The sequence below is a fragment of the Ambystoma mexicanum genome, chromosome 11 (genome assembly GCF_040938575.1).
Source record: "Ambystoma mexicanum isolate Mex_15411 chromosome 11, UKY_AmexF1_1, whole genome shotgun sequence".
NCBI lineage: Eukaryota > Metazoa > Chordata > Amphibia > Caudata > Ambystomatidae > Ambystoma > Ambystoma mexicanum.
In genome coordinates, this window is record NC_090934.1 from 557,666,529 (window position 1) to 557,683,613 (window position 17,085).

At 49.0% G+C, this 17,085-nt stretch overlaps 1 protein-coding gene across 10 annotated transcripts in view; it reads right to left on the minus strand.

The window, feature by feature from the left end:
* CAPRIN1 (cell cycle associated protein 1) overlaps positions 1 to 17,085 on the minus strand; it is a 1,156,748-nt gene that overhangs the window by 246,051 nt on the left and 893,612 nt on the right. For all 10 annotated transcript variants that reach the window (XM_069623390.1, XM_069623385.1, XM_069623386.1 and 7 more), the window contains one exon: positions 2,107 to 2,301. In XM_069623390.1, coding sequence (XP_069479491.1) covers positions 2,107 to 2,301 — 195 coding nt within the window. The remainder of the gene's footprint in view (positions 1 to 2,106; positions 2,302 to 17,085) is intronic.

Consider the following 17,085-nt stretch of genomic DNA (forward strand, 5'->3'; position numbering starts at 1 on the left):
GAGTACCTTTCCAACAAGAAATGCCGAAAAAAGAAGACTGGGCCATTTTGACAAACGGGCAGCCATAGGTGCTTTACTGCAGCTGCAAACTCATCCCGCAGTAAAAACTCCCAATAGTAGTTAAGTAAACCACTGCCACCAGCCATTAATTGTAGAAAGGGTAACAAAAATGTTACATGAGAAACTAGACTAAGGGGATACTAAGTAACCCCTGCAGCAGCCTATGGTAAGCAAGTGTGGGCTGGGTCTAGAAAGTTACAACTGTAAGTAAAGTCAATTACACTTTACTGTTCTTGAAAATAGTTTATCCAAGAGAAGGTATTTAAACCTTGGGGAAATCAAAGAAACTTCCCTGTGTCACTGCAGTTGAAGGTGCCGTTTGACAATGTAAAACAATGCCGCCTATGGAGTTTGTCAAACTGCTAAGTCAAACGCAGAGAACACATTGAATTAAAAGTACGAAGTCCCAAAGTCCAGCAAACGAGCTGGGGGGGCTCGAAGGTGGGAGGAATTTAGCACTAAACTGAACATTCTCCCCAACACACCCGCAGTCAAAGTACGCTGAATTTGTAAAAAGGTTCACTGCCACCAGCCATTTAAGGTAAGCTTGTCCTTGTAACCGAATGGTTACAGTGCTAGTGAGAAAGGGGATAGATTGCATCGCCCCAGCACTCCACATAAGGTGGTGTACTGGTTTCACCTAACAAAATGTAGAAGAATATTTATAGCCCTTCTTCCCTTGGAAACTGTAGTTCTCAAAAGGGTGACCAGAGAAAGTAAAAGGGGAGACCAAATGGCAACCCTGCAACAATAAAAAGGTATATACCAAAAGCTGGCAAAGAGGATAACATTAAAAGGACACTATGGAGAGTCTTAAAAATGACCACCATAAAAAACAAAGAGTAAAAGGATCCGCGAGTGTAGAAAAAGGTTCCCACTCACTGAGTTATAGGGAAAAAGAATTACCGGTCCAGCAAAAAGTTCTGGGTTCTCACAAATTAGGTTGATTTAGCACTAAGATTAAAATCTTACCTAACACCTCTTTACGCTTGGTCTATAAATACCCAGTTTCTGCCGTGCTCTTGATGAATCACACTTTTCCTATGAGTGAAGAGCTCAATTGTTTAATCATCATCTTTCTTAAATTCCCTTTCTAGGTCCTCTAGCTTTTTTATTTGTCCTATTCAGATTAGGAGAGAACAATTTACCTTTCAAAGCTTCATTCCCAGAAGATAAAAGTAGTCATCAATGGAGTCCATATTTTCCTTAACGCAAGACTCCATTTTTTTTTTTAGTAATCAAGTCTGGGAAAAGCAGGGTGCAACAGCGAGTTCTTAAACCAACATTTTCTGTAGCTCTACTCCTACAGTAAAATCCAATAATTAACAAGACCTCAGCAGCGTCCCCTATATTAACTACTAAAACCCCCCTTAACTTTGAAGCAGATAAAAGAAAAAACGAGTAATTCCTTGAGGAGTTATGCAGAGGCGAGTGTAAAAAAAAAAAAAAAAATGTTCTCTCAGGGAATATTTTTCCATGGTTTTATTAGGTCAGCTATTTTGTTTCCTTACAGCTTGCAATCTTACCCAGTGATCAGTCTTGTCATCTTGTACTAGACTGCATTCTCCCCTCAAGGTAGTAACCATCTAGCACAAAGAGCCTAGTTAACTCACCCAAAAAAGCCTTTCTAGTCCTACAAATGGTGCATGAATGTTCTTGAATAGCATACATTTGGTAACAATGGCTTGACTTCTAAAGCATAAAGCAATGTAATTCTGATGTTCTCTGCAGTTTCAAAGTTGAGATGGGCTGTGGCCCAAATGAATGAATCTAGTTCGTGACTCAGTTGCATTTATTATGGTTCAATATACAAAAAAAAATAGGTCAACAAGGGACTCATGCATGACTACCGGTTGCCTTGCATATTACAAAGGGAACCCATTAGTGGGGAGAATGTAGCATGCTAAAAACCATCACATGCTAAATACAAATCAATATTTACTACCCTTGAAAATGTCAACATAAACGTATGTAAGTGGACAAACATGGCATGACTTGTAATTTACACTTTAATCATGTAATTTCATTGAACGTTCCATGCCTTACCTCGAAAGCCATTTGATGGCCCCCTGTAACCATTCATCAAACCCCGTGGATTGCGTACCCCACCGCGAGCGACTCCGCGGCTGTTATAGTAAGGCTGACTGTTGCGTGGGAAACCAGTGTTCTGTTGCTGAGGTTGTTGGTGGCTACCAGCCACTTGGTGGGACTGATCAGGAGAAGAATGGTACGCACCAACCACTGCAACACAAGAACAAACTATTACACAAAGCTCAAATTGACATTAGCTTCAACCAGATTTTACACTTGAAGTTACTGTTTTGCATAGGTTGTCCCTCTTCAAAATCTTCCAATCAACGTTGTGTAAAAGCTATTTTCTCAATGCCTGAATGGTCACCCTTTTTTGGACAAAATATTTTTATTGAAATATCGTATAAACATGAATTCATCCGGCAAATGAATGTGGAAGAAAATTAGGAGCAATTACAAATGATCAACACATCGACATTTAATTTTTATCGTTCTACATTCATCATAACTATATAATTTCATCAATAACTGGCATCTTATGAAAAGGTTTAGCTAAACTTGAAAAACTATTAGGAAGAGGAAAAGCAAAAAAAAAAAAAAAAAACACCCAGATCCATAATATCCATACATGGAGACCAAGAACACAGATTTAGCCTCCAAAAACACCACCTTAGTTCACCTGGGCCCTGCACAATGTGCATGCTGTAAATTCATTAAGGCTTCAGAAGAGATTTAATAAGTCTAGGTTAGAAAAACATTCTCCCTCTCGGCAACGTGCTCTAGGAATGGTCCCCAAATAAGTTACTCTCTACACATGATAGACGCAAAGCTTTCAAAAATAACTGATGCGGTAACTATGCCTTATCCCACCAGCACAATACTAGATGAAGAGTGGCAAATAAAGGATGTGGTATTCAATGCACAATTATGGCCATCGTTACTGCAAAAAATAACATTAAACCCCACAAGAAATTACTATCATCAAAAAGCAGTTAGTAATGAGTGGCAGGTGAACGACAGTAATCAAAGGTGCACATGGTTAGGGAGATCAGTTTTATGCTTAATCCCCTCTTCTAGTGAGAACCCCAGCACTTTTTGCTGGACTTCTTGACCTTTCTCTTGTTCTCCTGAATGAGGGAAGCCCTCTTCCCCTCATTCATTCTTACAGCTCCATTTATAGGAACTTTGTTCTTTATGTTTTACTTGATTTGTATGAAGTCTGCTTGCCTCCATATCTCGTAAAGGCATCTGTGTTCTACTTTTGCAGAACACAGCAACCTATGCAGAGTGTTGCTCGGGACCCTTTGGGTTCTCATAACGTTCTTTCATTTTCACAAAGAACTACTGTTCTTAAGGAAAGAGGGATACTTTGTATCCTTCCTAAACCTTTACATTTTGAGAGATTATCACACACCACCTTATGTGGAGTGCAAATGGGATACATAGTATCTCCCTTGTTGGTTAAGAATTAGTGCATTCCAAATGGTGAGGACTACACAAGACTTTTCTTGTTATTAGGTAACCCACCTTTCAATATAGACCTGTACTACACAATTTGGTAGTGTGACTGAGCAGCCAGGCTCATCTCAAGCGGGGTTAATGTGAACTGTAGAGCTGTACAATTGAAATCATGAAGTACAAGTAGCCAATTAGTGCCTAACAAGTAGTGCCTAAGCCATTAGTTTAGAAGAAATCACAGTAACTCAAGTGAGCTACTTTGTAGAGAGCACAAGTGTTTAGGCCAGTCCAGGTGAGTTGAGATCAACTCCAAAAAGCACTTTGCAAGATAGGTAGCACAACATTTGGCTGAAAGGTGAAAACCCCAAGCCCCACAGTACCTGTTATTCCAGCTGGATTCCTCCTTGCTACAGCTTGCCAGACCCTTGTTCCAGGACTTTGGTCATGTGCGACGAAAGGGAGGACGTCTGGCGGGATCCTTCGGCAGTACTTGGGAGAGGGACTCCCCAGCAAAGTATTTGCTTTGTTTCAGCGGCACTAATGAAGAATGAAAACTCTGGTTGGAAGAAGCTTGCCCCTCGGTCCTCGACTGGTGAGGGGACTCTGGATCAAGATTTCCTGCTTCTACAGGGTCCTCTGGATGCCCACGAAGATTTGGACAGAATCAGACTTCGCAAGACGATGCATTCGTTAATTGTCACAAGACCACTGGCATTGGGCTTCTGCAGCTCTGGTGAGGCACAACACGTCGGTGGTTGCGCCAAATGGAAGCTTGTCTTGAGACAAGTTGGTCACACCAGTATATACTCTTTAGGGATGCTTTTTACACACTTCCTACACCCTGAGGTGACTTCATTCACAAGGACAGTTGTTAGGGAGAACTTTCAGAAATGTGCCAATTCCCCTCTACCTTAGAGACCCCCAGCACTTAGCTGGATTTGAGGACTTTTTAATTTTTAACCTGGAGAGAGTGAGACCCTTTATCCCACTCTCGTATTTTTTAATGTGATTTGAACTGTTTTTCTTTAAGTACAGAGTCTGACAAACTCCATAGGCATCTTTACATTGTGTCACACAGCACCCTCAGTGCAGTGGCACAGGGAAGTATTTCAGATTTCCCAAACGTTTAAATACCTTCTCTGGGATAAACTGCCGTTTCCAAGAGCAGTGAAGTGAAATTTACATTACTTACATTTGTAACTTTCTAGACCCAGCACACACTATCTTACAATAGGGTGCTTGAGGAGTTACTTACAATCCCTTTTGTCTAGTTTCTCATGTAACATTTTTAGGTTACCCTTTCCTCAATTAATGGCTGGTGGCAGTGGTTTACTTTTATCTACCATGGTGTGCTTTTACCGCGGGCTGCGTTCACAGCTGCAGTAAAGCACCCAAGGGTGCCATTTCTGTCAAAATGGCCCAGTCTTCTTTTTTTGCCATTTCTTTGCAGAAAGGTCCTTCTTGAGATTTACTCTGCACGCCAAAACAGGTTTGGTCCCTTTGTTCGTTTTGTCTTTGGTGGGTTCACGAATGAAGCCCGCCTCTGGCTCCAGGGTGTCTGGCGTGGGCAGTGAGTGAGGGAGGTGCCTGAAAATATGTGCCTAGTCTCCAAGAAGACAGGAATGCACTCCAAGGTGATTGGCAGGCTGGCTGTCCGGCAACAACAGCCACCCTACTGGGTGACTGACCGCTAGGCTGGAATGAATGGGAGAAACCTGCATAAAAAAGGCAAGTCGACCACTGGACGAATGTATCCGAATAAGAACTTGGAAGAAACGACTGCTGCAACTCCTGGACCGTTGGTTTGCCAGGTGAAGCCCTGCTGCTGTGCTGAAGCTCTGAATTCACCTCGACTAGAGAAGCCCTGCAAGGATGACTTCTCCCTTTGAGTTGGTGGGACCAATCAACTCCAAAGTAAGCCATGTGGACATCCTCTCGAAGCTGGTTGCATATCCACTGCAGTTGCTGCTGGAACCGAAGAGCCAGGGAGAGAAACAACAGATTGTGTAATTTGCTATTAAGTTGGCCAATAGCTCCAGGAGGATCCTCAGACTCCCAGGAAGCAGAACGGACCGAGCCTGAGCCACCTCAACAGAGTGCTGGACCCCAGGTGCAAGGACAGCCCATCTTGACAGACAAGAGTCCACGGTGGTGCTATTTGCTGAGACAAGAGGAGCTGAAACCGCAAAGTGCCACTGAACAGAAGTTGGTCCTTTTCTGTCGCCGACTGTCCTGTCCCCACGACTGAGGCCCAGGAACCCAGGATCTGCAAAGCTGCACAGTAACAGAAGCCAGCCGGAACGGTTTTTCTTCTAATCAAGGGAACTGTAAAGTCTAAGAGAACTTACCTCTTGTTGTGTAACCTCACTTGTTCTCAGTGGAGGCTTGTCTTGGTTGCTTCTGTAGAGTTGCTATTCTTTACCTCACAAGCCTAATCAGCTTGTGGCCATAATTTGATTTCTTCTTTTCTACAAAGATTCCTAAAACACTGTGCAAGACTTGTTTACCTGCAAGAATTGCTTCAGCTCACCTAGACTTTTGCCCAATTGACTTTGGCCTGGCTCCCTGAATGAGTCTTCCCTCTGACTCTGTTTTGTCCTCCTTCCAGGAAGGGGTTAACTTACTTTGCATTGGGGGTTACCAAAATAACTTACCGGTTTCAGAATATTTGTGAGATCTCTTGTTTTGTTCTAACAACCTTTTTCTTTGACATGCTCCAAAGTCTTGCTCTAAATGCCACAGTAATATATTTATGTTCACAGTGTCCTAACTGTTTAAGTCACCTGAGGGTGTAGGAAGTGTCCGTTTGTCATCCCAAATGGGTACTTGCTGCTTTAGAGAACTAAGTGTGTATTTTGGAGTGTATTTGTGTGTTACTATTATTGCCCCATCTGAAGAAGGCTTACTCAAACTGCAAGTGTTTATTTGGATACTTGTCACTGTGAATCTCTGTGCAACTCCCCTACTGCTCACATTGGCCCCCTTGAGATAAGCCTGGCTGCTCAACACGCTACCAACCTGTGTAGTACAGATTTATGCAGATTTATACCAAAGGATGGGTTTCTATTGCCAGGTCAGGGTTATTGTAGTGCACCCAAAGGGTACTGCATACAATCTTGCCTAACGGGCATTTATGGATCACTAGAACACTTTGTAGATTCTGAAGTTGGTAGAAAGGAAAGGTTAAGGGAAGGAAAAAGGTTCATGGAGCATGTGAGCACTTTAATCTTCCAATGAAGTATAGACAAAAACCCTGCCCAGCAGTGAGGGGCAGTAAAATGGACTAGGAGAGTCTGCAGGGAGCCAGGACAGCCAACGTCAATTGGAGCACAGTCTATGGAGCTGAGGCCCTTCTTAGATGGTAAAGTCTTGCACAAAGTTAGTGAGTTTGCTGAAGAAAAATCACTGTAGGGTCACAAGCTGTTACACCTGTGAAAGGTAGAACTGGGAACTGTAGCAAAGTAGCTACTGCAAGTCTCAACTGAAGAGCAAAGCTAAAGACACGGAGGTATTTACCCCATGAATACAAGAATACATAGCAGTACACATGCACAACCATGCGAGGTGGAAAGGCTCAACATTAAGCATTACATCAACTCAACATTAAGCATTTCTTACCCCTTCACCAGGCCCACCTTCAGGTGAACAGGTTGCGCAGCACTGCCTGGCCGACTCTGGACTCCTCCCTGGAATCCAGGTCGACGCAGTAGAATTTCGTGAAGGTGTACGTTAACCTCCACGTAGCAGCCCTGCAGATGTCCAGCAAAGGCACACCAGACAGGAACGCCGTGGTAGCAGCGATCGCTCTGGTTGAATGGGCTCTCGGACGGCCGGGCAACGGTCGGTTTGCCAACCGGTAACAGTGCATGATGCAGCCGGAGAGCCATCTGGAAGTGGAAGCCTTCAAGAGGGCCTTCCCTTGGTTCACAGGTCCAAAGTTCACAAATAGCTGTGATGTCTTCTGAAGGGTCTTCGTGTGGTCCACGTAGAGCCACATCCAGCAAGTGCAAAGTCCTCTCGGCCGGCGACGAAGGTGATGGGAAGAAAACAGGTAACACCAAGGGCTCGTTGAGATGGAAGTCCGACGGCACCTTGGGCATGAAGGAGGGGTGTGTCCTCAGCACCACCCTCGTATCGTGGAAAGTCAGATATGGAGGTTTACAGGAGAGGGTCTGATCTCTCCCACTCGCCGTGCGTAAATGATGGCCACAAGAAACGCCGTCTTCCACGACAGGAACTTAAACAGCGCCGAATAGAGGCTCGAATGGCGGTCCCATGAGCCTGCTCAGCACCACGTTGAGCTCCCACGCTGGGTCCGGAGCCTTCACCGGCAGGAATGACCAGAACAGTCCTTTCATAAACTCCTTCACCAGGCAATGGGACCACAGAGATGATCGCCCCAGAGTTCTGGAGTAGCGGAAAATCGCCGCTACATGGATTTTGATGGAGGCATTAGCTAGCCCCGCCTTGGCCAGCGACAGTAGGTACGGCAGCACTTGAGGGGCCGTGATCCGCAGAGGGTTAATCTTCTGTGCACGGCAGCAGACAGAGAACCTCTTCCACTTGTGTCCATAGCACTGGCCTTTGCAAGAACCTCCTTGCATTCTGCCGGGATATCGCACCCTCCAAACTGTAGTGCTGCAGGAGCCAGGCCTGCAAGTTCAGCGACCCCGGGTCGTGGTGGAGGATGGCGCCACCTTCTCTGGCGAGAAGATCCGCGTCCGTCGGCAGTTTGACAGGGGGGGTGGGGGTGAGGGGGTGGCGCGGGGGTAGAGGGGGATTGCTGACATGACCAGAAGGTCCGGGAACCAGATCTGCCTCGGCCACGCCGGTGCGACGAGGATCATCCTGCACCGGGACTGTCCGAGTTCATTGATGAGTCGCAGCAGCAACAGTGGGAACACATACAGGAACAGGCCGTCCCAGGGGAATGAGAAGGCATCGCCCATGCTCCCCGGCTGGGGAAACCTGCTGGAGAACCTCCGGCACTTGGTATTCGTCGCCGTCACGAATAGGTCGATCTGGGGATTGCCCCATTGTTTGAACAGCAGATCCACTTGACCCTGCCCCAGTTCCCACTCGCGGCACGAGCGCAGCTCCCTGCTGAGTGAATCAGCGATGATGTTCTTTATTCCTGCCGGGTGGAAGGGTACCAGAAACATCCCTTGGGCGACGGCCCAGTGTCACAGATCCTGGGCCTCCTTGGATAGGGCTGGGGATCTGGTGCCTCCCTGGTTCCGAATGTAGAACATCGTGGTGGTGTTGTCGGTGAAGATCCTCACCACCTTGCCCTTGAGAAACGGAAGGAACGACCTGAGGGCCCAGAACACGGCTCCGAGCTCCAGGACGTTGATGTGCAGTGACTTCTCCGGGAGCCAAAGGCCTCTTGCGTGGAGATCTTCGGTGTGGGCTCCCCATCCCTCCAGGGAGGGATCTGTCGTCACCGTCTCCTGATGTGTCAGGGTCTGGAAGTCCATACCCGCCGCCAGATGCGCATGGGTGCCCCACCACCGGCTCGCTTGGCGGAAGGTCTCGTTGAGCGAGATTCTGTCTTCGAAGCTGCCCGCCGCTTGCATCCAACGGGCATCGAGGAACTCTTGCAGTGGACGCATCCGCAGCCTGCACAGGCGCACGAGGTAGATGCACAAGGACATGCTGAGAAGGGACTTGATGGACCTCACCCTGGCCACGTCCATGGTCGACAGCCGTTGCACCTTGCCCATGATGGCCTTTGTCCTTTCATCCGACGGAGCGGCCAATCGCGCAACTGTGTCGAGCCTGGCTCCCAGGAACAGGACGACTTGCGACGGAACCAAGTGGGATTTCGCGAAGTTGATGGAAAATCCCAGATCTGCAAGCAGTTGGACGGTCTTTGCTGTGTGCCGGATGGAGCGTTCCCTTGTCTTTGCTCGGATAAGCCAATCGTCCAGGTAGGGGTAGACGTGGGTCCCCTGCAGGCGCAGCTGCGCCACCACTGGTGCTAGGCACTTGGTGAATACCCTGGGCGCAGACTTCAATCCGAAGGGAAGGGCCTTGAACTGGTAGTGTCGCCCCTGGACTACGAATCTGAGGAACTTTCGATGACCTTTTAGGATGGGGATGTGAAAGTAGGCATCCTCCAAGTCCAGCGACGATAGGAAGTTGCCTTCCTCCAGCTATCCCAGCATGTGCTGAGGGTGACCATCCAGAACTTCTGGGACTTGATGTACTTTTTTAAACGAAGGTCCAGGATGGGTCGCCAGCCGGCGGTCTTTCTTACAAGAAAGTAACGCGAGTACACTCTGGAGCCCCGGAGCCTCTTTAGGACGAGCTCGATGTGGTTTTCCTTCCTTGCCACGGGTGGAATGCGGGGGCACTTACTTAGAAACTCTAGAGTATGCCCGCAGGCCAGGGCATCCAGCACCCATAGGTCGGTGGAGATGGACTCCCACACGCTGACCAACTTCGCCAGCCGGCCTCCCACTGGGGTGCTTAGATGGGGGCCCGACGATACGGCCGGTTCAGTCCTGCTTGGCAGCGGCCTTGCCAACAACAAGATCCTCCTGACTTGCTGCGTCGTCTGTAGGCCTCCTGCGACAAGGAGCGGGCCACCTGGCGGTACGTTGAGGAGCCGCTGACTAATCCTTTGGAGGCACCTTGCTTGCCTCTGGAGTTCGGAAAGGGCGGCCGTCGTTGCTGCAAAACACCCAAGGCCCGAGCCGTCTCCGTGTCGGCCTTGATGGCCTGCAGGGAGTCGTCAACTGTCTTGTCAAACAGGTTGTTCCCGTCAAAAGGCATGTCCAGAACTCTGGTATGCATGTCCTGACGGAAATCGGTTGCCTTGAGCCAACCACGCTGGCGAAGGCAAACACTGTTGCCCATCTGGCGGAAACCGGTGTCAGCAATGTCTGTGGCCACCGTAATGGTCTGGTCCGAAGCCACCTCGCCTTCCTGTAGGATTTCCAGGGCCTCAGCCCTCTTGTCGTCAGAGGAAGTCCAGGAGGGGAGCGATCTTGAACCACATCTCCCTATCGCAGCGTGCCACGATTGTGAGGGCGTTGGCCGCTTTGATAGTCGTTGCCGCCGACGAGATGTCCTGTCGTCCCATGGCGTCCAGCTTCTTCCCCTAGCCGTCCCGGGAGGCGGGGGATGTGGAAGTTGAGGCCGTCGCAGAGACTACTGAATCCGGGATCCGGTACTTCTCGTACCGGTCTCTTATCAGGAGCTGTGGACAGGTTCTTCAGAAGTGCCAGCCCTTCATCCCAGATGTCACCAGGACTGAGAGGACAGTCTTCCTCTTGGCCTCCCATCGTTGATAGAGGAAGCCCTCCTTCTGTTCCTCGGGGCAGAGCTGGAAGAGCTCAGATGCCCTGGCGATCATGGCATGGAAGGAGCCAATTTCGTCGAGGAGTGGTGGGGGGGTATTGCCAAGAGGTGGTGATGGGAGGTCCATTCCATCGTCACCACCGTCCGTCCCAGTCGTCGCCGTCTCCGTTCCCGTCTCATCCCTCGGAGGAGGGGATGGGGGTGAAGGCTGGAAGGGGCAGGGGGGAGGATGGACTTGTCTCCGCTTGTTAGGTGTGCCCTCGACAGTCCAGGCTCCGCTGGGTCATCGGTGGGGGGGTAAGGGCATCGTTGTCCTTATCTCCGTGCACACGGCCGGTATAGCCATCAAGATAGCTCCTGAATTGTCCCCTGGTATGGGCACCGGCTGCAACGGGACTGACGGCTGGGGCATGGGACCCTCCGCAGCCCCTTCTTCCTCGTCCGCTCCCCCCTTGCTCGCTTAGTCAGCCTCATCAGGATCCTTCCCATGGGCCCTGGATTCCTCAGACTTCTTGTCCTGGATCCTTTGGACGCTAGCCAACTCATCCTCAGAGGTAGTATCCGTGTCCATTATGGCTATCGCCCCCCCCCTCTCCTGCTGGGGTTTCACAGGGGTCTTCTCGATAGGCAGAAAAGATTCCCTCCGGGGTGGCAGGGAAACTCTAGCCCCTGAAGCCGTCTCTACTGGGGAAGCCTCCGTAGGTTTTGCCAGGTCTGCCATGACTCGTTCAATCGAGGCCTTAGCCAGGTGAATCGGGGCCTTCACAACCTTGGGCGTGCCTGAGGCCTTCACCTTGGGGGGAGGGTCGCCGCCTCGCTACCCCTCGGCTGTCTCCATCGGGATCGACCGGGGCTTCCCCCGAAGCTTACCAGGGTTCTCCGACTTACTCTTCACCGAGCCAGAGAGTTGGCTCGTGGTTGATGGCGTAGGTGATAATGCGCCCTGGCTGGCAGCTGAGGAGCACGACCGATCGGTGCTCCCGGTGCCCGCGGACTCACAGTGCTTTGCCTTTTGTTGGGCCCCCGTCGCCAGAGCGCCCTCAAAGGTCTTAGAAGACCGCTCGGACTTCTTCCTCTTCTCACGCGCTGCTGCGCTCTTCCCCTCCAGCCAGTTGGTGAGCCGAGTAAGACTATCCTTCATTGTCCGTTCGGACATGTTCTTACAAAACACAGTCCTTCTCCACGTGCGATTTGTCGTTGTGAAGGCAGTAGAGGCACCAAGAGTGCTCATCCTCAAAAACGTTCTGTAGTCCGCATCCAGGGCAGCTCCTGAACAGCTTGCATCCAACAGGCGCCATGCTTCCTTTGTCCTGGGCCATGTCCATGCGGGCTAGGCCTCATGATCTTCTGGAATCCTCAGAGAAGTTGAAAACTGACGAAGAGACACCGTTGAGGCGCGTTGAAAATTCCAAAAACGGGTCGCGTTGATCGGAAGTAAAATCGGTGGAGCTTGAGGCTCGATTGACCGAAAATATAAGAGTAAACTTCTAAAAAATGCAAAACGTAGTAAAAGCTTGAGAGCTACAGCACGAGGACTCCCAACACTTGAACGTGCAGTAAAAATCTAAAGATGGCTGCCAGAGGAGGGGCTTAGGTAGAGGGCAGTCATTGGTTGGGGGCAGTATGACCCAGAGACCAGTGATTGGTTACTAGTAGAAAGACAGTACAGAAACTGAAACTGATTTTCTCTTTACCAAGGATTCCCAGCCTGACGACAGGGAATATTCATGAGCATGTGAATCCATGTCAGACCCCATGCTGGAGAATTAGCATATTTAGAGGTCACATTGGTGGGGTTACCTACTAGACTACCACCTGCTGCTGATTGATCAGATGGCCTTCTTTGCCTCCAATTTGGCAGGTTTTAAGAAGGTGTATTTTTTAAGCCCCCTTACCCCCATTTCTAGATCCAAAATGGGGGCAACCTTCACCTCTGCCACCTTAGCAGCAGAGGGGGTGTTGGTTGGTTTGGGGTTTTGTGTTTGGTTTTCTGCAGGTTTTTGGACCTCAGATCCAGGTAGCCTGCTCAATTACCCAGTCCAGGGTCCTGTCCTGAAAATCCCTTACCAGCTGTGGAGTCATATTTTGGGAGCGCATGAAAATAGGTGGTTATAAATTCTCTACTATTCGTGCGCACCCGCCTGATAGTTTGCACAAAGGAGCGTTTTAAGCTCCTGTGCAAATTCTTGGGGCCTGATCCTCTCCGCACTGCAGATTGTAGGCCACTTTGTGAGCCTCCTGTAACGCTTACCTTGGGCTCCGCGGGAACACCTACTAATCTTCTCAGGGTGCGTGGTTCTCTCACTACTTCCCTGTTTAGAGTGCTACGAGTTGAGAATCTCTTTATGTTTTGATGAGCTATCCGTCCTGCATCTGTGCAGGGGCGCAAGTCCTGAAGATGGGATCGAATGAGAGCGGGAAAAGGAACCAACTAGAATGGCAGGGCTACGGGAGTGCTAATGCCTCAGGAGGTAAGTTGTATGCTAGAAAAGGTTCAAAGACAGACACTGGGTGCCAAGAACAGGAGAAAATCACTCCTAATCTGAAGGGAATGTCACTGAAACCTTTAGTAGAGAGTGCATTGCTAATACACACAATGTTAACAAGACACCTCTGTCAGGCAATGCACCAAGCAATTTTATTCCTCCAATAATACAGAGGGATTCAGGGAACCGGCAAGGTGGGACTCTACATATACTGTATGTTCCTACGTGTGTGTGTGAAAAAACCATGACCTGCCGTGACAAGACTGTCCAACCACGGAATAAACACTTAATGTGCAATACCACAGCCACAATAAATTCCTAGTGACACGAGCGACTAAAAGCTCGCTTACTAACTCAACAGGCTAACGAGAAAACTAGATGCCCAAAATAATGCTTCACAAGAAACTGTACTTGCGGTGAGAAGAAACAACACGGACAGCTTCCGCTGTTGATTCCTGACAGAAGAACGCTCCTCCTCACCGGACACTCGGAAACTGTGAATTGACGGAATTCAATTGGGAACTAGGAAATCTACTACGAATGTAAACATAGTGACACAGGCACAGGAATTTTCAATGACTAAAGGGAAAACTAAGGGCAAGAAATTCCTGTCAGAAACTAGCTGAGTTAAGCGTCCGCTGACAGCAAGAGGATGTGAAGCGCAGCTCCACCGAGGGGAGGGGCTTAAATACTCGCGGAGCCTGTACTACTGGAATGCTCCGCAGGATTCAGGGACGGCCGCCTGGCGGCCATGTTGAGTAAAGCGGGATAGTCAATCACAATTGGCTACTGGGTTTTCCCTACTCATAGCCCAGGAATGATACACAGCAGCCCAAGACCTTTTGGGGGAAGTCCTATGGAACGGTCCTGTTATCATGACACTTCCTGGGGGTTTCTGTGGGCAGAAAAGTGCTTCAAGATGGTCGCCTTATAGGTTGACCAGCTTGAATGGTTTTGGTCTTCCAGTCCAGCAAGGAAGCTGGAGTACTCCGGAGATGATGTCCATTTCGCATAGTCTATGCAATTATGACTTTTTTATGGTAAAAGAGTCCATCGTCTGTTCATATAGCTCCAGATGCTCCCAAACAGAATATTTTGGGTCATAAAATTCCTAATAGCCTTAATGTGCCTAATGGGGTGTTTCACCAGAACCCTCTTGTTTATTTGCCTTCTTTTGTGTTTCACCCGAGTCCATTCGCCCTCAGACTCAGAGCTTCTACTGTTGGAGGTCCTCTCGTTATCTTCTAGGCGCTCCCTGATTCTTTGAGCTTGTGAGTTGCTCTCAGAATGGTGGGTCCTAGTTCCTTCTCCCATGTTGTACCTTGGGCTCTCTGGGTCACTCTCCTTGGAATTCCTGTTTCGCATAGGAGAGTGATCTTCTGACTCCTCTCTGCTCCCAGGGTCGATAGAGAATCCCCCCCACTGCCCTGATTGGGTGGAGGTTTTTAATAATGCTCTTTTTGGGGCCTCAATTCACACTTTGTTCTGCAAAGCAAACCAAATGGTCCCATTGGAGATGGTGCTTCTGCAGGTCTAACTCCCTGAGTTTCTCCTCAGAGGAGGCTTCCTGGTCACAGACATCAGCCATAATATTTTTGAATCTGTACATGGATACCCGTCCATCAGTCTCTGAAGGACGCTGACCTGTCAGCTCAATCATGCTAGGCCTATTTAACTCCGACTGCCTCACAGTTTCTAGCTCATGTGAATCTGTAAACATGAAGTGAGCAGTGTCTTGTTTACACGAGGGGGTCAATGGGTTTGAGGCCCTTAGTACAGAGGGCATCACACTGATCAGGGGTGGCCCCATCCCTCTACTCAGGGTCTCAGGTTTTGATTTAATCTTGCACACTCTTTTTCTAACCTCCCAGGTTTCTCCTAAGCCCCTACTGTCATGATGCCTACCTCCATGGAGCCAGGTCCGACCCAGCAACCCCAGAGGCAGGCATCATTTCCCCCAGGGAAGTGCCAGCGGGCCCAAGCTGGGGCCCCTTGGACACAGTCCTGGCGCTGTAGGTGCCAGGCTCATAAAGCTAGACATGTGTTCAAGTGTTTTAAGGTGCACTTACCTGATGCAGACCATGCTGCTACATCCAGGCCCTCTTGAGGCCTGAATGGAACTACTTTACCTGTGGACCTACTTTCCCCTGGGTGTGGTCGGGGAAGGATACATACCTGATCGGTGGAAGGATACATACCTGGAACTTCTTCCAAAGCTATTTAAACCACGCCCGATCAGCAACTCACGCTTCGCGTTGTTCTGCTCCTCGAAGCTGGACGCTCACCGTGTCAGCTCCTGCATCTGGACTTCAGCCACGCCTGTCAGCATCCTGGGTCACCTGCTAAGAGAGAATTGGAGAGAAAGACGACCTTACCTGCTAAAGCTGCATCACGGAGACTTCACATTGACGATCCTGAAAGGGAAGACATCATTTTAAAAGCATTTCGCTTCGATCGCTGCAGCGCTGCATTTCACTCACCTTTCCTGGGCACCTATCTTCAGCAGCGATCATCCGGATCCGCAGCCACTTCCCAGAGCCTAGAGAGAAAAAGACAAGAACACAAGGTGAGAGAAGGAAGGGAATAGGAAAAGCTCAGTTTCCTTCTAAGACTTACCTGTTGGGTCAGACTTTCATTTCGGGTCCTGCCGCTTCCTGGCATTCCGGACCCCGGCCCCTATGGGGAAAAAAGACAGACATTGAATGAGCGAATGCAAAGACATTACCCGAACGCTCATCCAGAACTTACCTGTCATTTACTGGAACTGCACGTTTCACTTTGGGTCGGCGCCATATCTCCGGCATTCCGAACCCCGGCCCCTAAGGGGAAAAAAGACATAAGCGGTAAGCGTTTGCTGCAATAAGACAATGAACATTATTATAAGGCTTGAACTTTTGAACTTGCTACAGAACTCTTACAGCGCCTTACCTGAATAGTCAAGCTTATTTGAACTCCCATCAAACCTCAATCCAGTGAAGTAACTGGGTTTCAACGCGCCCCTGCATCAGAAGCAGGATGGAGAACTCATCCTTCCAGACCCTAAGGTGAGACTTCACGGGGAATCGAGGAAGGGTATCGTGGAGGGCTGGAAGGGAGTGGGAGGCTTGAGCATTATTCCGTCAGTAGGTAATACTCCCTTTTCACGCACAGGGGAATATTCCTGCGAGCCAGTGAGTCTATCTTCAGAGTCCTGTGCTTCACCATAGAAGAAGCATCAGCACTCGAAGCCAGACCTGCGCCTCTGTGGGAATCAGGTGAGCGTGACACCTACCTCTTGATAGTAGGCAAAGGTCTTAGCTTTTTGATCTGCTATCAGGGCTTGGCTTACCTCCATTACCTGTTCTTGAGCTGCCACCTGCTGGTGGAGTCCACTGTTCTCCTCACATAGGGCCTCATTGTCTTTTTGTGCTGCCTGTATGGCCTGGGAGCACGGAGCCCATTTTTGTTGCAGGAGATGCATCTCCTGGTTTTGTGCATTTTTAGCTTTGGTGTTTTCTTCTAGAGCACCTTCTACTCATCTTATGTGCCCCAATAATTGTTCATGTTCTATTTTTAGTTTGATCAGTTCCTCGAGGTCCAACTCGTTTCTGTAGGTCTGACAGAGGGCATTGTTTTCTTGATACAGAGCGCACCTTTGTTCAGCCAGGTCATCCCACTGTTTGATTGTACGTCTGGCGTTCTTGGTTAAATTCTGTCTGGAGGTGGAGTTCTTTACTAATTTATTATTCTCCTCTTCCAACTCTTT